The 22,359-nt window shown below is 42.4% G+C and overlaps 1 protein-coding gene across 1 annotated transcript in view; it reads left to right on the top strand.

The window, feature by feature from the left end:
• LOC115323491 (enteropeptidase-like) overlaps positions 1–17,877 on the top strand; it is a 39,904-nt gene extending 22,027 nt beyond the window's left edge. The window contains exons 5-7 of the mRNA XM_040205677.2: positions 3,675–3,701; positions 12,092–12,339; positions 16,009–17,877. Of these exons, the coding sequence (XP_040061611.2) occupies positions 3,675–3,701; positions 12,092–12,339; positions 16,009–16,278 (545 nt within the window). The 3' untranslated portion in view covers positions 16,279–17,877. The remainder of the gene's footprint in view (positions 1–3,674; positions 3,702–12,091; positions 12,340–16,008) is intronic.
• Positions 17,878–22,359: the final 4,482 nt, after the last annotated feature.

The following is a 22,359-nucleotide window of genomic DNA, read 5'->3' as shown; positions in this document are numbered from 1 at the left end:
GCATTCATAATGGAACAGCGCGAATTTTCGCTGGAAGTTCGCTCGGAGTGGTGGCAGCAGGTTCGTTTCTTCAGGGACTGCCTACGGATAGCTTGCAGTCGCCAGCCTCAACAGCCTGGAGCTAACCACCGGTTCCAAGACTCGTCAAGGACATCCATCCAGCTCACCGAGTTTCTATGGAACCAGGTACGCCCCAATGTACCTTCGAAGAAAAAACAGCGCGTCAAGGAAGGCACAGTACTCGTCCTCGGCGACCGACCAGTCGCGGAGCAGCACAGGCAGATCCTCAAGTTGGGCCCGAAGTTCTGTTTTGAGCCGAAGCTGAAACGAGTGGACAAGCTGGCCCTGTCAAGGTTGGTGTCTCGCCAGGTTCCGGAAGAGGACAAACCGAGGTGTGTCGCAGGATGCGTTGATGTGCTGTTGAGGTCAGAGGGGACCCCTACGAGGAGTAGGAGTTTAGAACCTGTTATTGACTTTCTCGCTACTAGTGGGCTACGTGCACTTGTGTCCGATAAGGAAGGCTTCTTCGTCATCATGCCGGAGGACATGTTCGCTGTGATGGCGACCTGTGCTGTGCAGAAGAACTTCAAGGCGGTCCTAGAAAGACCAGCGAAGGTTAAGGAAAGAGCCGTGGAGCTTTTGAAAAGATTGAACCTTAAGCAGGTGTGTGCAGGGGTAAAGAAGGAAAAGAACCTCACTTTGGAGGTTTTCTTCGCGGCCAAGACGCATAAGGCGTAAATTCCGTTTCGCACCATTGTGTCTGAGCGTGACACCTGGTTGTGTGTTGTGTCTGGGTACCTCAAAAAGCACTTGGACACGTTAAATGCCGAGGACCCTTTCGTGATCCCTAGCTCAAAAGCCGTAATTTCATATCTCTCGGATAGTAACCCTGTGGGTTGTACAGCGTTTAGCATAGACGTTGAAGATCTTTATTATTCAATGTCCCATGACGACCTCATGCGTTGCGTAAAAGAATGCATTACGGACCTCAACGATGAAGTTGCGTTTAGGTCCCAGTGCGGGATTCCGGTCGAAGGGTTTCTAGAAATGTTGTCATTTTATTTGAGGGCTACCTTTATCGGGTGGCATGACAAGGTGTATGTGCAAAGGTCGGGGGTGTGCATAGGGTCCAGGGTAGCACCCGTACCGAGTAACATCTTCCTTGCAAAGGTTGACTGGACACTTCACGGTCTCTTGAAGGCCCCCGCTAAAAAGACTTTTAGGAATGTCGATGATTGTATAGTGTTCGTCGACAAAGGTAACTTTGGTCGGACCCTTGATTTGGCGCTAAAAACGTTCAAGGAGCGGGGTTTGGGCCTGAGGTTCACTTTTGAAACCCCAAAAGACCAGACAATCTAGTTTTTGGATCTCAGCGTGGATGTGAGCCAGAGCCACGTTTGTTGAGGGCATCATCCCAGGACCACCAAGAATCTCCTTGATTTTAGAACGGGGCATTCCCAGGTCGTCAAAAAAGGCATTGCAAAATCATGTATACTGTCCGCGGTAACAAAGTCTTGCTACCACAGAGTGGGAGAACGCCTTGCCGCCCAGGTAAGCAGGCTAGAAGACGCCGGTTTCCCGGTATCGGTAATCGCCTCGGCGGCGGAAGCAATAGTGAAAAGCATTAAGGGTGAGTCACGGGGAAAAGTAGCAAAAAAAGTGAAAAAGCAGGTCTCAGTCATCCCGTATGTGCACCACATGTCACACGGCTTTAAAAGAGCAGCCTCGAAGTTCGGGGTAGATGTTGTGTTCTCGAAACGTAACAAGCTAAGCAGTATTTGCTCTGCAGTGGAAAAGCGCGTTAACAAGGTAGAGAAACAGAGGGAGAGCCCGTGCGGCATAAAACACCGCATTGAGTTCGTGCCATGCACCTTGGGTGTAGTATACAAGATACCCTTCACCTGCGGGAAGCTATACATCGGACAAACGGGGCGGTGCCTCAACATTCGCCTGCGGGAACACCGTAGCTCTTTAACAGGTACGGCAGGCTCCCACTTAGCGTTACACAGCAGGGACTGCGCCTGCACGCCGTTACTGGACAAAGCCGCTGTTTTGTATAAACACAGGGACCAAAAAGTTCGAGAAATTGTTGAAGCTCAGAGAATAAAGCTCAGGGAGTTGTAAACTCCCTGAGCGTGAGCACGCAGCGCGGTGCTCGCGCTCAAAACGAAAGGTAAACCTAAATTTAAAAGAAAATTTTGAGTCACGCTAGCGCGGGCACCTACATTAGAGAATCAAAAAAACGAATATCCCTTCTGCTCAACATCATGAAATCCATGCCAAATCTATGCATACATATTCATGACAGTAGACAACGAGAACTGCAGCACCTGCAGGCCGTAGTCTTTTCTTGAGCGAGACGTTGACCACGTGTGAACGCAACTGCTTGCATTTGCACGCACCCTCCGCTTGATATTGGTGATTGATAAAAAAAAAAGAAGTTTATTTTGCGTTACATACGTTTCACATGTTAGAAGTTTATAATTCTAATGCTCTGTAATTGGGACTATTTGAAGGTTTTTGAAGTGTTGTAATGTGGGAGCGTTGAACTCCGCATTTAACATAATTCGGATGATACACTTCTTGACCAGATGCTGTGATACATATTTGTAGTTGTTGTGCTACACTAAAACCATAAAGCAGTAATTATAGCGAGAGTAAAACAGGGAGTGTTAAAGGACTAAGACCGATAGGGGTAATATATATGTAGCAATTTATAAATAATGGCAACACCTTTTGAAAGTCTACAATCTATAGATTGCACGTTGGCGTCCTTGCTCATGTACTCATTAAATATTACAGCGACAACCTTCACATTTCTACAAAGTAAATATTTCTTTCTGGGAGAGAAAGCCCTTGAGTATATGAACACATAATTTATGGATAGACAAAGTATTTCATTCGTCTTTTCTGTATTAATTACTAGAGAGTTTGAGATTTTCCAGTAACGTATCTTCTGCAGAAAGCTATTTGCCGCACATCAAACCTGGTGGACAAATTCACCCGAAAAAAATAAACTGGTGTCGTCTGCGTAAATTATAAAACCTAGGCTGTCGTCAATATTTAGTGAGTTATTTATGTACATGTTTAACAGAAGGAGTCCAAGGAAACTCACTTGCGGCACCACTGACGTGAGTTTCCTTATGCAAGATTGCTGACTATCTATCACGACACACTGAAGCCGATACTTTAAAAAAATACTCTCGATCATCGCTGAGGCTACTCCTTGCATCCCGCATGCTTTTAATTTTAGAAGCAGATTTGAATGGTTTAGGTACTCGAAAGACTTTTAAAATCAATGAATACCCCAAGGTAATCAATTTATTTCGACATTGTTTAAAATTAGTTATTTTTGTTTTAATAGCGCACTTTCCGTCGAATTCTCTTTCCTAAAACTAATTGGCAATGTGTTAGTTCAGAGTTCTTTTCACCAAATGTGTATCATATGGCGTGTATATTTTTATGTACCCCTTTTGAAAACACTTTCAGCACAGAAAGAGGTCTCTAATTGAATTGCTCAGATTTTAAAATAACCGTAACCCTAATTACATTCACCTTTTTTTTTTGTTCTCTGATGCAAGGCAATTACCGCAACTGAGAAGATTAGGATATTTTGTCAACAAAAGCAAAAATCAATTATTTTGTGAATCTGGCCTACGTAATTCGATGCAAAGAGCCTGTAGAGCCACGGAATAAAAGCTGTACGCTTCCCAAATATTAATTACTGCCTTTTGATAGTTTATGACTGTCACCTGAAATATTCTCAGGAAACATTGCGATGTGTGTTGCTGTTCAGGTATTTTCGGACATTCGGAAGTCGTTGATGCCCAAGAAATTTGGTGATGGGCAAGATAAAATGCGCAGGCTCCCGGAGCCTTATTTGTGTGTGATTAATTTAGTCCGTGATAGCATACCTGTAAAGGCGATTAGCGCTCTGACAATGCACTTTTGGTACTGCTTGATTGGGGCACCATGACAGAACAGAACACGACAAAACAGCACGCGACAAAACAGCACGCTTCAAAACAGCACGCATCAAAACAGCACAGCGTCAAAACAGCAGGGCGACAGAGCAGCACTCGTCAAAATAGCACGCGACCAAATAGCACAGCGGCGAGACGGCACAGCGACAGAAGAGCACGAGCCAAAACAGCACGGCGTCAAAACAGCACAGCGACAAGACAGCACAGCGTCAAAAAAAGGTGTTTCGGAAATTATTGCGGTAAATATTTGTAGACTCATAAACGTCTCGTTTCTTTTCGGTTTATTGACGAAAATGTAATATTTAAAAGCTTTTGTTTGAAATGTATAGTGAGGTACTGTTTTTTTTTTTTTTAATTTGTTGCTGTGTGTGGCAGCCTACGCGACCTTTCCAGCAAGACGGACTGGGGCCCTATCGTGATCTGATATTATCGTCATGTGCGCGCATTTGTACACAGGACGAGCATGAGCTTCACTACCACTTCGGTCGGAGAGGCAAATACCAAAATCCAGAAGTTTGCAAGCATTGTACTCAGTGCGATTTTTCCCCATTTTCACGACTCCGAGAGGTGGTAAATTCGCGCCGTCCACAGAAACGGCAAAAAAACCATCGTATTTACGCCCTCCTCTAGTAGACGGAAGCTAGAATTGTTAAAAAATGAGCGGCATTTATACGGAGGCTTTTGATTTGCATTGTACAGTTCACGATTAGATTTTCTTTGAACAAAGAATTTGGCACACAAATCCCTATCAGGTCAAAAATCCAGATTTCATCCTGAAGACCCCTGTGGCCCCTGAGCTTTTGCTGAAGGTTGAACTGACCGCCGGAGACAAGCTGAAAACTGCGAAAGGAAGTGGTCATATAGTCAGGAATGAATCACACCCCCCCCCCCCCCCCCCCCACACTCCTAACGCCCTCAAAAATACTGACCTGTTTCAATTAATACTGACCTTTTCTTTTTTGCTGACTATAAATGACACGGAAAAATCCGACAAACGTACCAACAAGAGCTACGCTGAAGGAGGTTTGAACAATTGTATTCGTTTGTTTAATCCACCTGTCACCTTACGGGAATGCTTTACGCTGGATGCCGATCGGTAACTCCTGTTGTGATAAAAATCGTGGTCCACTACCAACTGCCGTGCCTTCCAAACCGTGGGTCCGACAGATCCACTTGGGGATCGCGAAGCAATTGCTGCTGTCATATTTTTTATGGATTTATCATTTAAGTATTTTGATACTAGTACTCATCATTGTAACTGACTTTTGTAACCTCTTGAAAAGCCCAAGAAAGATGGTGACACGATATTTTCTTCTTCTTTTTTTGAGGTGGGGAGGGGGGTTACGGGGTGCGGAGTTTGGTAAGCTCAGAAATAGGCGATAAATTTCTCTATAACCTAGCGACAATAAATAAAAAGGTGAAGGAGGTTCGATATTATTCGCTCAGATGGAGGTGAAGAACGCGCTTGAAGTTGCTACATGCGTGCTATTTTGTCGCTGTGCTGTTTTGACGCCGTGCTGTTTCGGCACGTGCTCTTCTGTCGCTGTGCCGTTTTGCCGCTGTGCTGTTTTGGCGCGTGCTATTTTGACGCGTGCTGTTTTGTCGCTGTGCTGTTTTGACGCTGTGCTGTTTTGACGCGTGCTGTTTTGACGCGTGCTGTTTTGACCGTGCTGTTTTGTCGCGTGCTGTTTTGTCATGTGCTGTTCTGTCGTGTTCCCCTTGATTGGCTCTGTCGGTGGCTGTGGTGGGACTTAAAGTGAAAAGGAGTCCATAGGCCACCGTTGGCGGCGAGTGATACGCCACACTTTTAGTCCCTGGGTGACAGTCGGCGCCCGTAGTTGGTTCCTCTATAAAGCCTAAAACTCCTTATGTGTAATTACGGCATCACGGGTGAAAGATGAAAGGTGAGGGCACAAGGTAGCTGCTGCAAGGTCATAATTGAAGAATTACCTGAGACCGCGGTGATAACACAAAACTACAGGAAGATGGAAAAAAGTATCGAACACAGCTCACATTTTATTGCCGCAGAATCTATTTAAAGGGGCTGCGCAACAATTTTCAGACTTTGGCCAATTAACTGCGGAAATTAATCTGCGTCACCTATGGAACGAAAAGCTGAAAACTATTATTTCTTGCAAGCGCTAGTTCTCATCTAAAAAAAAATGAAACAAGTTGAAGGTCAAAGTGCCTGTCTACTCTCCACGTCGACTTTCGAGTGACGTACTCTGGGGGTTCACGTGGTTTCCCCTTGAGTCCTCTCTTCAGAGACCAGCCGCTTCCTTTGCGATTGTGGACTTCTAAAGGATTAGCATCGTCGAAGGCCGCGGCGCACGATCGACACAAAGGACGGTTCGCCACGTGGCTGACGGCGAGTGTAGCAGTGGAGGGGGACATGTTTTATTGACTTCCGCGTTCCCCCAGACACGGTAGTCATTTTAGTTCGCGTTACCCCGGCAGGCGGCTGGATATCGGAAATAATTCGTTTTTCGCTTTGCGATTACGCAGCAGAATAGCACTTTTTTGGGGAAAGGTGACGCGTTTTAGGTCACTTGGGCTTGCATAAACAATATAAAAAAAATGCAAACTGCAAATTATTGCAAGATTAAATTCATAGCACTGCCCCTTTAAGTAATGTTTGAACTAAAAAGGACAAAGGGGAAACCGGGGAAAATGGGAAAGACCGCAAATTATGTACACTTTCGGGTAAAACACACAGTACGAACACCAAGTATATCTGTCAGTTTGAGGTCAAAAAGATGGTGAAGGTAGATGATCGACACGATAGTTCACAGTCCGAACAACACATACAAAAAAGGCTACTTCAAAGCCGTGTATTTTAAAGAAACACTCATTTACAGAAAAACGTAAAATTTGCAACAAAAAAAAACGCAAAAACGACACAATTTTATTTACAAATATTCTCCCCCCCCCCCCCCTCCCTCCCTTCCCCTTCCCCCCCAGAAGTTAGAGGTTAAGAGATATTTTCTACGCGGCCTCCGAACACAGGTACGACTTATCTACATCGTTTCCATGGTTTCCGTTAACAATTGACTCTTTTAAGACAAGTTTGTGGTCATTTTCGTCTGTTAAAATCACAGAGGACGTCAAAATTCACAACGGTACAGAATTGTTATTTTCTCGGGCGTGCTTTGAAACCTCCAAATACGGATCCTTATTGTGGACACACCGTCTACGTTCGGTCACACGGTCATTGACGCTGCCGTTGGTCTGACTAATAAAGCACAAACAACATTCAGATGCGATTTTGTAGACAATCCCTGAAACACGCGCGAATTTTTTTTTTTAGAGCGCAGCTCTTAGGCGCTTGTTTCCAGCCTGAGCGGCGTCGGCGTCGGCGTAACCGGGGGGGGGGATCACGTGACCCCCGAGGTCACGTGACCCCCCTCCCGAGGTCACGTGACCGCCTCGGGGTCACGTGACTACCCGCAGGTGACGTGACCCCCCTCAGTACCCTTCCCTACTCCTCCTCAAGAGCTGCGCTCCAATTCGGCGGTACAGGGATTTGTAAGCGGCTTTCATTTTTTTTGTGTGTGTTTTTTTAATGCAGCCATATTGGTCCCAAGTGAATGGAGTCAATCTTTTTAAGGTGTAGTCTAGGCTAAATGCCGTACGGGGCCCAAATTCAGCGAGATTTGAGGTTATGGGGTGCTCAAAGAAAAAAACGGGAAGACAGCATACTTTTCCGGCCGGTAACATTTTTTAGCGTTTTTTTTTCGGAGAAAACTATGCAGGAAAACTGCTTGGACAAAAGCTTTTGAGGGTATTTTCCTTCGTTAAGACGGCTGAACAGATTTTGAATAGACTCCGCTATAGCGGGAGCATAGGATTTTTGGACTGCGTTACGTATCAGATTGCGAACCAGACCCGACCATGCGGTTTTTGAATGCCAGCTGGTGTGAAGGAAACGATTGGTTTTGCCGTCGCCTGCACGGTTGTGAGGTGACCTCTTTTGTATGTGTTTGTTCGGACTGTGAACTATGGGTTGGACAATCCAGCATCAGCATCCTTTTGAGCTCAATCTGCCTGATACATATCGTGTTCTTTCCGTGTGTTTTGTCCTTGAGAGTGTGCCATCGGCGGGTTTTTTTTTTCCTTTTCCGTGGCTTCCCTTTTCTTGTTTAGGGAGGCCATATATAAATGGATGCTATGGCAATCAAATTTCACCTATGTTTGAGGCATCTTTTCTTCTTCCTGTCGTGTTTTCCGCCTCCACCGCCGCCTCGGTTAATTATACAATTATGAAACGTAACGTATCAAGAGATAGCAGAGCTTACAATCGTGTCCAAATTCCGGGGAAATAGGAATTATAAAGTAAATGACGCTATGAACCTTCTCCCTCGTGATTAACTCGTGATTAATAATTGATGCCTTACCAACTCACCCAATCTGCAGTATTAACAGGTTTTATTTCTAATTAACGATGCCTTACCAACTCGCCCAATCTGCAGTATTAAGAGGTTTTATTTCTAATTAATGATGCTTTACCAACTCGCCCATTCAGCAGTATTAACAGATTTTATTTCTAATTAATGATGCCTTACCAACTCGCCCAATCTGCAGTATTAACAGGTTTTATTTCTAATTAATGATGCCTTACCAACTCGCCCAATCTGCAGTATTAACAGGTTTTATTTCTAATTAATGATGCCTTACCAACTCGCCCAATCTGCAGTATTAAGAGGTTTTATTTCTAATTAATGATGCCTTACCAACTCGCAAAATCTGCAGTATTAACAGGTTTTATTAATAATTAATGATGCCTTACCAACTCGCCCAATCTGCACTATTAACGGATTTTATTTCTAATTAATGATGCCTTACAAACTCGCCCAATCTCCAGTATTAACAGGTTTTATTTCTAATTAATGATGCCTTACCAACTCGCCCAATCTGCAGTATTAACAGGTTTTATTTCTAATTAATGATGCTTTACCAACTCGCCCAATCTGCAGTATTAACAGGTTTTATTTCTAATTAATGATGCCTTACAAACTCGCCCAATCTGCAGTATTAACAGGTTTTATTTTTAATTAATGATGACTTACAAACTCGCCCAATCTGCAGTATTAACAGATTTTATTTCTAATTAATGATGCCTTACCAACTCGCCCAATCAGCAGTATTATATTAACAGGTTTTATTTCTAATTAATGATGCCTTACCAACTCGCCCAATCTGCAGTATTAACAGGTTTTATTTATAATTAATGATGCCTTACCAACCGCCCAATCTGCAGTATTAACAGGTTTTATTTCTAATTAATGATGCTTTACCAACTCGCCCAATCTGCAGTATTAACAGGTTTTATTTCTAATTAATGATGCCTTACCAACTCGCCCAATCTGCTGTAGTAACTGGTTTTATTTCTAATAATGATGCCTTACCAACTCGCCTAATCTGCAGTATTAACAGGTTTTATTTCTAATTAATGATGCCTTACAAACTCGCCCAATCTGCAGTAGTAACAGGTTTTATTTCTAATTAATGATGCCTTACCAACTCGCCCAATCTGCAGTATTAACAGGTTTTATTTCTAATTAATGATGACTTACCAACTCGCCCAATCTGCAGTATTAACAAGTTTTATTTCTAATTAATGATGCCTTACCAACTCGCCCAATCTGCAGTATTAACAAGTTTTATTTCTAATTAATGATGCCTTACCAACTCGCCCAATCTGCAGTATTAACAGGTTTTATTTCTAATTAATGATGCCTTACCAACTCGCCTAATCTGCAGTATTAAGAGGTTTTATTTCTAATTAATGATGCTTTACCAACTCGCCCAATCTGCAGTATTAACAGGTTTATTTCTAATTAATGATGCTTTACCAACTCGCCCAATCTGCAGTATTAACAGGTTTTATTTATAATTAATGATGCCTTACCAACCGCCCAATCTGCAGTATTAACAGGTTTTATTTATAATTAATGATGCCTTACCAACTCGCCGAATCTGCAGTATTAACAGGTTTTATTTATAATTAATGATGCCTTACCAACCGCCCAATCTGCAGTATTAACAGGTTTTATTTCTAATTAATGATGCTTTACCAACTCGCCCAATCTGCAGTATTAACAGGTTTTATTTCTAATTAATGATGCCTTACCAACTCGCCCAATCTGCTGTAGTAACTGGTTTTATTTCTAATAATGATGCCTTACCAACTCGCCTAATCTGCAGTATTAACAGGTTTTATTTCTAATTAATGATGCCTTACAAACTCGCCCAATCTGCAGTATTAACAGGTTTTATTTCTAATTAATGATGCCTTACCAACTCGCCCAATCTGCAGTATTAACAGGTTTTATTTCTAATTAATGATGACTTACCAACTCGCCCAATCTGCAGTATTAACAAGTTTTATTTCTAATTAATGATGCCTTACCAACTCGCCCAATCTGCAGTATTAACAGGTTTTATTTCTAATTAATGATGCCTTACCAACTCGCCCAATCTGCAGTATTAACAGGTTTTATTTCTAATTAATGATGCCTTACCAACTCGCCCAATCTGCACTATTAACAGGTTTTATTTCTAATTAATGATGCCTTACAAACTCGGCCTATCTGCAGTAGTAACAGGTTTTATTTCAAATTAATGATGCCTTACCCACTCGCCCAGTCTGCAGTATTAACAGGTTTTATTTCTAATTAATGATGCCTTACAAACTCGCCCAATCGGCAGTATTAACATATCTTATTTCTAATTAATGACGCCTTACCAACTCGCCCAATCTGCGGTATTAACAGGTTTTATTTATAATTAATGATGCCTTACCAAGTCGCCCAACCTGCAGTATTAACATGTTTTATTTCTAATTAATGATGCCTTACCAACTCGCCCAATCTGCAGTAGTAACAGGTTTTATTTCTAATTAATGATGCCTTACCAACTCGCCCAATCTGCAGTATTAACATGTTTTATTTCTAATTAATGATACCTTACCAACTCGCCCAATCTGCAGTATTAAGAGGTTTTATTTCTAATTAATGATGCCTTACCAACTCGCCCAATCTGCAGTATTAACAGGTTTTATTTCTAATTAACGATGCCTTACCAACTCGCTCAATCTGCAGTATTAACGGGTTTTAATTCTAATTAATGATGCTCTACCAACTCGCACAATCTGCAGTAGTAACATGTTTTATTTCTAATTAATGATGCCTTACCAACTCGCCCAATCTGCAGTAGTAACAGGTTTTATTTCTAATTAATGATGCCTTACCAACTCGCCCAATCTGCAGTATTAACAGGTTTTATTTCTAATTAATGATGCTTTACCAACTCGCCCATTCAGCAGTATTAACAGATTTTATTTCTAATTAATGATGCCTTACAAACTCGGCCAATCTGCAGTATTAACAGGTTTTATTTCTAATTAATAATGCATTACCAACTCGCCCAATTAACTTCAGTAGCCGCAAGCAGGTACTTATAATTTAAGACTACTAAAGATTCAAGGCGCTTTACCGGCCCATTATAGAACAGAAGTCAAGAAAAACGTATTTTTAAACCGTGCATGTAAATAGCTCCACACTTGAAGAACTTTAAACTTGTCTTAATAATTCTGATCAATCCGAAGATCACAGCTGTATGGTGAGTGTGTAGTGCATCCGAAACCAGCCAAAGCTCCCCGCAACCAGCAGAGAAATTCATGACGCACGCATGACACACGTAAGACGCATTCTGCGTTCACCGGGTTTTCTCAGAATGATCAAGGCAAGTTTAATTTTGTCTTTGAGCAAACATATTATTCAGAAAACTAAAAGCTTAAACGTATATTTTTTTCCTATTTTTTTAAAAAAGCCTGTTTGTATGGCATACATTGTTTTTACGAACCTGTAACTCTTTCGTAAACAATGCCCTCTTTTTTAGGCGGCTAAACCTATATACCAATCCCATTTTTTTTTTACAAATGTATAGTGTTATATTATACTTTGGGTACACACGTTCAGTTATATTAACCCCCGCGTTATAAATATTAAACGATTACAAATCGTATATAGGCCACCCAAAGAACGGTGAAAAATTGTTCATCGGTGCACATTACAAATAAGAATACTACGTTTTACAATTTTCTTCAGATTATTATGAGATAGATGAATCATTACACGAAGCAGACGAAGACGTCAAAGATTCCGTAGATTATGAAAGTTCAGCAGAAGAAACGAACGATGCGTCATCATCGGAATTGGAGCGCTTTTTGGTACGTTTTGACCCAGAAACCTTGATGGAAAGGAATATATCCTTAATAGCTAACGAACAGTGCGAACGACAACTTGCCACAACGGTTCCAAATTACATCCTATGCTCCAATGGGGGACAATGTGTGGTAAGTATGAATTCTTGTATCATTCCCTGAGAATAAAATTTATTTGGTCGGCAACTGCACGAAAAATAAATGACTCCTCGTATCATGAGACACGCGCATGGAAAAAAATAAATTTTAGAATAAATCTAAAAAAAAACCTTTCACCTGCACTTTTGAATGTAAAATATTTAAGAACCCGACTCAACTCGGAAATGCGACATATTGGTTCAGTTTCCCGCTGGAAGAAAATTTCTTAATGGGAACTTGGGATTAAAAAAAAAGGCATCGCAACTTGTGTTAAAACTCTTTGAAACTGTATTGGACCGATCCCTTCTAAAACAAGCTTGAAACGATATGTTTTTTTTTGTACTTTTATTCAGTAGATGTTCTCCAAATTGGTAAGTTATCACTGTGACATTCCTGGCACCAGATTTCGAGAATGTATCAAGTGTAAAGAAATTTAAAGAATTCCACAGGGCTCATCTTGCGTTACAGCTGCTGACCAAAACGGTTTCAGTCCTTATTGAAGACTAGTATTAAAACGTAGAATAAAAACGTCCCATAAAAAAACAAGAAAAAAACAAAAAAATACGGGCTATCGGCCAAGATTGATGAATTCTGCTCTGTAGAAAACTGTAACTCAGTGAAAACATGACGCTAGTTGCGCGATAATTCATAATGTTAAAAGCAGGACGTTATTTGCATAAAATACATGCGGGAAATGAACAACTAATATGCGCTGACGTCGACCAAAGCTTAATAATTATATAAGCAAAAATTAACATCTTAAATGCCGGTAAGCATTAGTTTTAGTATTAAATAAATAAACTTGTCAGCAAAAAACAAACAAACAAAGAAGCAGCAAACACTGCTTTATTTGATGGAGAAAACAGCTCAGAATACACAGACTAAGGAGAAGAACATTCACGAAAGAACAATGCTGAATGTTGTGTATGTTCCTCTTCGTAGTCTGTGTTTTCTGAGTTGTTTTCCCCATCATATATAACGTCAACCAACTGGTTCAATTTACCACCTTATTATTGCTTTACTTGTTGACAAGTCTTAAATAAATTGAACAAACGCCCACAGTGCCATATCCTTGAATTTACAAATATTTCGCTTAGGTGGGCGTTGGCTCACAAAAAAAGTAAATTTTTCTCTCGTTTCATTTGATGAAGGTATTGCGATCTCAAACTTTCGTGTTCTCACATTACCACTAGCGTTGTATTGCCATGAAGTTTCAACTTTCGGGGATGCGTAGTTTATTTGCATAACCCCTAAAACCGGGTGCCGCTTTTCTCAGTTGAACTCGGTAGAATAGTGATACGAGTCCAAGAGAGCGGGCGTGAGCGCCCTTAGCTGTCGATTGCTTCCATACATTTTGGCAAGAAGAAACCAAGCAGAAATTTACAACATGATCGATGCGACCGGAACTGATAAATGTAAGCACGGCTATGGCCTTGAATTCAGCTTTTGGCAACGTTTCAGTGAAGTATTCACGATCCGTTGTAGGAGCCACTAGAGCTGGCCAAAGCGTACAGCTGTGAACGTCAAAACAAAGAAACGAATATATTTGTTTTAAAACTCTTCAAATATAAAGCGTTATCAATGGAGACCCTTCCGAGTGCCTTTATGAAGGCGAACGAAAATTTACTGTTCATGAGCAGATGGGGCCGAAGTAGATAGGGCATTATATATGTTAACCATACTTTTGTTTGACCCAAGACTGGGGTATTTCGGAAAAAGGGGACGAGAAGAAAAGTGGCCTCAAGGAGGCGACGTCTCAAACACAGCTTGAGCTGTGTTTGAGACGTCGCCTCCTTGTGGCCTCTTTTCTTCTCGTCCCCTTTTTCCGAAATACCCCAGTCTCGGGTTAAACAAAACTATGGTTAACTTCCACCAGCTCGCCTGCACCCTTACAATTTTTTCATTATATATGTTGTTTGATTTAGATAAAAATATACTTGTCTTAAAAATCGAACGGAAGTCGACCGAGTACAGTCTTCCCCATTTAATTATCAGGCTTGGCGGGCATCAGATAAGGGAGAAACCGTCACGGCAAGTTAGCTTATTCACTAAAATCTAATATTTCACTTTTAAGTATTTGTCTGATGAATGTTGCAATCGCAGTATCGGCGGCAAGTAATATAGGAGGCCACACAAATTTAAAAGAAATTGCGAAAAGATAATGGCTTTTTAGGCGTCGATAAAGCTTTCAATTCGCTTCGTGTTTTTTGTTTGTTTGTTTTTCTGGGGGGGAGAGGGAATGGAAGGACAGTTTTGAATGTGCGCAAACGTCCACAATGACGCTTAGGAGAATGTAGGTGTCCATTTCAGTCACGTCATTACTATTTCAGCAGCACATCCACGATGAATGCGCCGTCGACACAGTGCCGTTAGAGTGACATGACAGAAAAGACAGCGTCACTCTTCTAGGCGGCATTGCCCGAGCAGGGCTTCGGCGCTCTATAAAAGCTTAAATTTAAAATCTGGCAAAAAAAAGAAACTGAAAAAACGATCAGTATATTTCTCAAAAAACTTTTTTTTAATGCAATAAATTGGTAATGACTCTAAGAGGTATTCCAGTAAATATTGCAATCATCACCTGCTTTGTAAAACCGCTTCTTAAAATGTCGACCTATACTGGTTAATTAGCCGCCTCGTTGTGACGTTTATTTCATGCTATGTCCACGCAGCTTGACAAGTTAAAGCTCAAGACAACAGCCGTGTAACTCTCGCCTTTAAAAAGAAACGTGTTCAAGTAAAATGTAAACACCCTGTGCAAGAGAACAGGAATTCACCAGAGTTCAGTCAGAGAACCCACTGCACGCATTCTCACGTGCTTCCCCCTGCTTGGAAAGGTTGCCGGATAGCACTCGCAAAAAAGGACTCTGTCGCCTTTTTGAACCATTAGTAAAAACAGCAATGTCGTGCGCTTTGGAATAGAATTGTGGTCCTTTTAGCCTCTCCTAAAGGGTTCGAGAAACTGAAAGTCACATGGTGACATGTCCGGAATGTCATCTGGATAGAGGAAACCTCCCACCCTATCTGAGCTAATGCATCCAGAGCAATGGTCGAAACATGATAACCAGCGTTATCGTGTCACAAAAACATACCAGAAGAGAGCGTGAAGCGTCTCTTACTCAAAATGGCTCTATGCAGCGTGCGCAACGGGCCCCTAAATGTAAAGTTTAGCACATGATTTTCAAGTCAGGCACTTTGAATTTTGACAGAAAAAGCCCTTCATGATCAGGCTCACCTTAAACGGACACCAAATTGCACCTACCATGTTGTAAATGGCGTCCACTATAAACCAGAATTGCGGAGAAGTTGAATGATTTCTCTCTTGTAGGTTTGTCTGTGCTTATCAAGATAAGTTCAACCTCATCGGTCTCCTCGTTCGCCCCTGTACGTACGAAAATGTTGACCTAGGGCGGTAACCGTTTTTACTTGAGCAACTATTCTTTTTTTTTTTTAACCAGGACGTAGGGGCCGAAAACGTATACATATATTGAAAAGAAAAAAAAAAATGTAACGAAAATGTGAAGGCAGTTAGTATGGCGTGAGACACCAATTTGCTGCTCTGAATCAGCTGGAGGAATTTGTTACGATGACATCTGAGCTTTATTTTTATAAGATTTTCGAAAATAGTTCTATAATAAACCATTTGTTTTGTTTTTTTGTTTTCAGGGAGACAGCGGAGGACCTTTGATGTACGAAAAAGAAGGACGGTGGTTTCTTGCTGCTATTAGTTCTGCAGGCGATAAAAATTGTTATAACCCTCATGGGCCATCTGTACATGTTAGGGTGTCGCATTTTGTTGACACGTTTATTTTACCCTTCATGCAGCAATATCAGGATGCGGAATCAACGAAACATAACTTATGTATGAAGGACGAGGCTCGAAAGGAATGTGTAACTACATTTTTTAAGTCTTACAATGTGACACTGGTTGATTAAGTAGTAGATGAAACTAGTGAAATAAAACGTTAACTGGTTATCATATACTCTTGTCATGTATCTTCAATTCACTTCTAAAAATAAACCTAAAAATAAAAAAAAACACTAAACATCAAATTTTACTCAAGGGTTGTTGTTGATATTGTTAGAACGTTCTTTATTGCCCTGTCATATATAATATGTCTGTATGTATACCATACACACATATAATGCACCATTGTCGTCTGCATCGGTGCGAGCCTAAGGATCCGCCATTGCCGTCACGCGGTCTGGATGGGTGTTGGTCCCAGCGTCTTTGGCTGCTGCAAAGTCGTCCGCCGGGGGCGTCGTCGTCGTAGACGAACTCCGCCAGCTTTGTCCACAGCAGGGACTCACGATCGCCTTGTTACGACTGGTAGGCAGGATCCAAATCGACATACCTCGCCGGATGGATCTCGTCTGGGAGTTCCTCCAGTTTCGTTTTCCGAAGGCGAGCGTGGGGCTTGCACTCCCAGACAACAAGTGTGTCGCGAGGCGACGGACGAGGGTCTGAGTGCTCCGCCGTACGTCATTCGGCATCGGAGGAACGGGACGCAACTCATCGTCCGGCGTTCCTCCCGTTCCTCACTGCCGCAGGGTTCTCCGCCTTCGCTGTTTAGCACTTTCCTTGACGGCAGACGGTTCGGCCGGATTGGCTGCCTCGCCGACTGTGTTGTGGAATGCGTTCGGTGCGGATGCCATCTGGCGAACTGATGCTCGCGCCTCGCTGTGGGCCTACTCGTTGCCGTCGATGCCCGCATGAGCAGGCACCCAGGAAATAGTAGCTTGGGTGTTGAGCTTGTTTCGAAGTTCCAGGAACGCGGCGAGCGACTCGCCGTCTATTCCCGTGTACGTTGAGGGACTCCCGCACGCTCGCCTGCAAGTTTCGTACGCGCTGGTCGAGTCGGTGAACAGTAGGAGCCTGTGGGGGATGTCTGTTGGTGCAAACGTTTCAACAACCCACTGGGAGGCTCGGAGGAGTGCCATGAGTTCCGCTTGCGTAGTGTCGACGTCTTCAGTGGTCGAAAGTGGAGGCGCGTTCGGAATGCCATGGGTGGTGTCGACCCACGCGACCGCCGCGGACGTGCTTGGGGGTTCTGTCCTCTCCTTCGCCGTCGTCGCCGGCAATCCACAGCAAGGTTTCCGCCATGTCAGCGTAGATGATGGCTTGCGTATGGGGTGATTTGTGCGCGACGCCACGTGTGTGCGCTTTGGCAAAGCGTTTGCGTCGCACCGCGTTGCTCGGTCCAGGTCCCATGTTTCGGGGGAGCGGTTTTCTGTCGGTAAGCGTGACGGGGGCGGCCCCCGGAGGATGCGAGTGCGCGTCTGCCGGGCGGGCGTCCAGACTGGGAGACACGCGGAGCTTTTCCAATATGGAAAGCCCAGCTGTCGAGCTGCTGAGGCGGTCTCTCTAAGCGAGGAGCGCCTGTTCGGCGAGTTCCGACAGGAGGTTAATGACGCAGTGTGCGTGCAGCTGCCGGAGGGGCGTGTGCTTAGGCAATCCGGTGACGACGCGGATGGCTTCGCGATCGAGTTTCTCGAGTTGCTCCGCCTGCCTGGACGTGAGGACGTGATAGGTATAGCCGTACATGCAGACATGTACAAGTTACTGAAAAAAAGTAATCAGTTTAAGTTACTGAGTATTGACGTTAAAAGTAATTTGATAAAGAGTAGAAATTACTCAAACAGGAATTAATTGAGAAAACCGCTAATTACCGTAAAAAAGTAGCCAATTACTTTTATTTATTGAAATACCTTAAAGGTCCTTCTGGGAAGGACATTACATAAGGGGGGGATAAGTACATCATATATGAAACACACAAAAATAATAAAATAAAAACATGCACAGCAGTGCAAACATATAAAACATCGTATCTCGAGCAACAAAAATATAATATCTTCCACACTACTGCCAACATACAAGAATTCACGTCATACAATGCCTAAATGGCTGCTGATAAGCGAACGAAAGCTATCGGGGTTAATCTCGGTGACGATGCGCTCTGTTAGATCATTCCACCAGACTGCTGTTTTGGGAAAGAAGGAATACAAAAAAGAAGTGCGGCAGGTGAAACGGTCAATCTTACACGAGTGATTAAGACGAGGTGTAACGAAATGCGACTGAGTTAGGGTGCCTTGGCTGAGAGATGGTGCATAGTAAATGCGATGAAAAAGACATAAGCAAGAAACTTTGCGTCTTAAGGCCAGTTCTGGAAGGTCGGCTTTCTGTTTTAATAAGGTGATGCTGGAATGTCGAGAATATTCAGAAAAAATAAAGCGCGCAACACGGTTTTGAAAGCCTTCTATTTCGGTGATCAATAATGCTTGGTGAGGATCCCAGATGCTCGATGCGTATTCAAGTTTCGGCCGAATCAATGAAAGGTATGCATTTTTTTTTTAAGTGAGGAGGAGCACAACGAAGTGTATGTTTTAGGTAGCCCAAAGAACGATTGCAAGATGATAACAATGACCGAATATGTACCATCCAGGAGAGATGCCAGTCGACGTGAACACCTAAGTATTTATAAGAGGAAACAGACTCAACAACGTTAGAATTAATAAAATAGTTATGAAAAAAAAAAGGTCTCTTTCCTAACAAATGAGATGAGTTTGCATTTAGAAGGGTTAAGCTCCATGAGCCAAGTCGAGCACCACAATGATAGGTTAGTGAGGTCATGTTGTAGTTCCATGCCGTCTTCTTCGTTAGAAATTTGCCTACATACAACGCAGTCGTCTACAAAATACGGATGCGGGAGGAAATACATGATTTAAGTCATTAATATATATTAAGAAAAGCAAGGGTCCAAGGACGGAGCCTTGAGGAACACCCGAAGACACAGGAATAGAAGTTGAACTATAAGAGTTTACGACCGTGTACTGACTTCGGTCAGAAAGCCAGTCTTTGATCCACAAGATGATGTTATCATCAAGTTTTAGATGGGTAGGTTTTTGCAACAGACGCTTATGTGGGACCCGGCCGAACGCTTTGGCGAAATAAAAAAAAATAACATCAATTTGGTAACCGAAGTCAATAGAAAGATGGATATCATGAATGAATCCTGCGAGTTGAGTCTCGCAGGAATGACCCTTCCGGAACCCATGCTGGTAATTAAATATTAATTGATTTTCCTCTAAAAAGCGGATGATGTTCGAATGCAATATATGTTCAAAACTTTTTGAGGCTATGCTTGTAATAGATATGGGCCGATAGTTTAAAGGGGAGCTGCGTTCACCTGATTTAAATAACGGGACAATTTTACCGACCTTCCAGTCACTAGGAACTGAATGAGAAAGCAAAGATTGTGAAAAAATTGCGGACAATATGACACCGGAAACTGTTTTGGTATTCATTAAACCCTTCGAATTAATTTCGTCTTCACCACTCGAAGAAGAAATCTTCAAGTTATCAATTAGTTTTACAACACCAGATGAATTAGTCGTTATACTTTCCATTTTATCATGTTCAAAAAACGTATCCAAAATGGGCAGGGCTGTATTCTCAGATGAAAATACTGCAGAAAAAGCAGAATTCAAAACATGAGCACTTTCTAGGTCAAATAGTGAATTTCCTGATATATCAAAAAGATTTAATGCGTCAGCCGATTTAGGATTTATTACTGTCCAAAATGTTTTGGGCTTTGTACTCAACATGTTGGGGAGAGTGATTCGGTAGTAAGAATTTCTAGTTAAAGCAACTTTTTGCTTATATTCTGTTTCGCATTCATGGTATGCAAGCCAGTCGGAGGGACTGTCACGGCACCTGGCATGCCGGAATAGACGTTTTTTCTTATTCCCTAGGCGCCTCAGGCTTGCATCACACCACGGAGAAACATTTGACGTCTTAATGAAAATAACAGGAATATGCTTATCAATGAGATATTTCACTTTATTTTTATATAGCTCCCAGTTTTGCTCAACTGTGCGGCTTTCAAAATTGGGCAGGAAAACCTGTTCATAAAAAAGTGCCAATTCCCTGTTTATTGCATCGTAGTTAGCCCGGCCATAACTTCTAATGGGTTTACGAATGGTTTCCTTTCTTGTTACTGGCAGAATGATTTGCGCAAACTGGACGTTGTGATCAGATAACCCTGGAAGGGTAGTAATTGGATGAAACAAGTCAGGTTGTGTAGTCAAGATCAGGTCAAGAATATTTGAGGTCGAAGAAGTGGAGCGCGTAGGTATTGTTACAAGTTGCGAGAGGTTGAAGTCAAGGCAAGCCTTGATGAAAGTTTCACACTCAGCAATGTTACCCTGACAAGAAGGTTGATTTTGAGACCAATCTATAGAGGGAAAATTGAAATCACCGAAAATTATAAAGCAGCAGCCAGGAAACCGTAATGACAAATCACAAAGTATATCATGAAAAGCTAAAACAAAGCCCAGTTTATAATCAGGAGGTCTGTAACAAACCCCAAACACAACAGTAGCATATTTTGTTTTTAAGGAAAACCAAGCACTTTCTAAACCCGTGTCAACGCAAATGCGTGTACAAACTATACTTTTCCTGACAGCAAGCATAACCCCGCCACCCCTGCGTTGTTGTCTATCCTGACGAAATATAGTAAACGATGACACGCCCTCAAAAATAACCGAGTCATCCACTTTATCATTCAACCAGGTCTCCGTGAGATCAATGACATCAGCCGAGCAAGATTCAATCAAAGATGAGATGTCGTCTCGCTTTGATAACACACTCCGAATGTTGGTATACAAAACATTCAGATTTATTTCAGCAGAATGGGAAGTCGACGCGGGTACATCAAGATTACGGCACGGCAAATTGACACAGGGGGGGGGGAACAGGGAAAAGCAGTTTGCGATAACGAATAGTTGACATGTCATTCATCTACATCGGTGGCGTTTACTAGAGGGACTGCAGATTCAAGGGCACTGTCCCAGACATAGGCTACGTCGTTCACAAAAAGTTTGTCAAAACGCAAGCGTACTTTGTCCCCAGCCTTCACGACAGTTTTAGAATATTTTAACAAATTTCTACGCTTGCCTCTAACTGCTTCTGAGAAGTCGTTGCTAACACTAAATTCAGTGCCTTTTAGTTTAAATCCGTTTGAAAGAACATTTCTCATTTCTTTTTCATTCAAGAATTTGGCTATTATTGTCCTGTGCTTATCACTTGATAAACGACCTAGTCGATGTGCTCTGGAGATGCTTTCCACTTTTACACCAAGCTTTGATTTACACAGTTCCAAAATCAACTTCTCGGAATCCAGCCAGCTTTCACGTTCACTTGTTTCTTTTATTCTAAAAAAGATCAGATTATTCCGACGTGACCGATTATCTAATTCATCAACTTTTGATTGAAGGCGAGACACAAGAATGTCCCGGTGCACCTCGTTTTCAAGCTGGACAGAGTTCAAACCTGTGGTAGGCGCTTGGCCGTTCTCTAACAGTGATACTCGCTCTTCCAAAGATTTGATCGTTGCTTCAGTCTGTTTCTGATTCGGTTCTAGTTTCTTAATACTGTTCAGCATTGTTGTTTGACCAGTTTCTATTTTTTTTTACAATAGCAAAAACTGACGCGAGCTAATCTTCCTGCTGTTTCGAGATAGGTCCGGGATTAGATTCAATATCACCAGCCAAAAGTAGTATCTAACTCAGCCACAGCAACTCGAGAATTGACAACAGCCTTCTGCCGAGGTTAGCATACACATGACGAGTTAGTAGACACTTTTTGTCGAAGGGGCACGACAATTTAAAAAGAAGAAGGTTATTGGAACGGAAACATTTTGCATACTTTAGGTAACTAACCTGCAGCATAAAGCCGTGTGAGAAAGGCATTCCGTCCGTGTCGTGCCCCAGCGGCGAAGTGGAAGCAGGGTCCTTTTGTAGATGGTAATGCCACGGTGGAAGCGGAAGTGTCCCTTGGCGGTTCAACCAATGGAAGTACTCAGGAACGATCACCACAGGGATTGGATGATCAGATGATGGCGACGAGTCATCTCGCAGCCGAAGCAGTGTGAATTCGGCTGTCTCATACGACGAAGTGTAGACCGCTTGGCCGATGAAACTTGTTGAAGATAGTGCCAGGAAGGACAGCACCTGCAG

The sequence above is a fragment of the Ixodes scapularis genome, unplaced genomic scaffold, assembly GCF_016920785.2.
Source record: "Ixodes scapularis isolate PalLabHiFi unplaced genomic scaffold, ASM1692078v2 PGA_scaffold1__304_contigs__length_218370807, whole genome shotgun sequence".
Lineage (NCBI taxonomy): Eukaryota > Metazoa > Arthropoda > Arachnida > Ixodida > Ixodidae > Ixodes > Ixodes scapularis.
The sequence above is the reverse complement of the archived record's forward strand: the minus strand, read 5'-3'. Positions and strand labels throughout refer to the sequence as shown.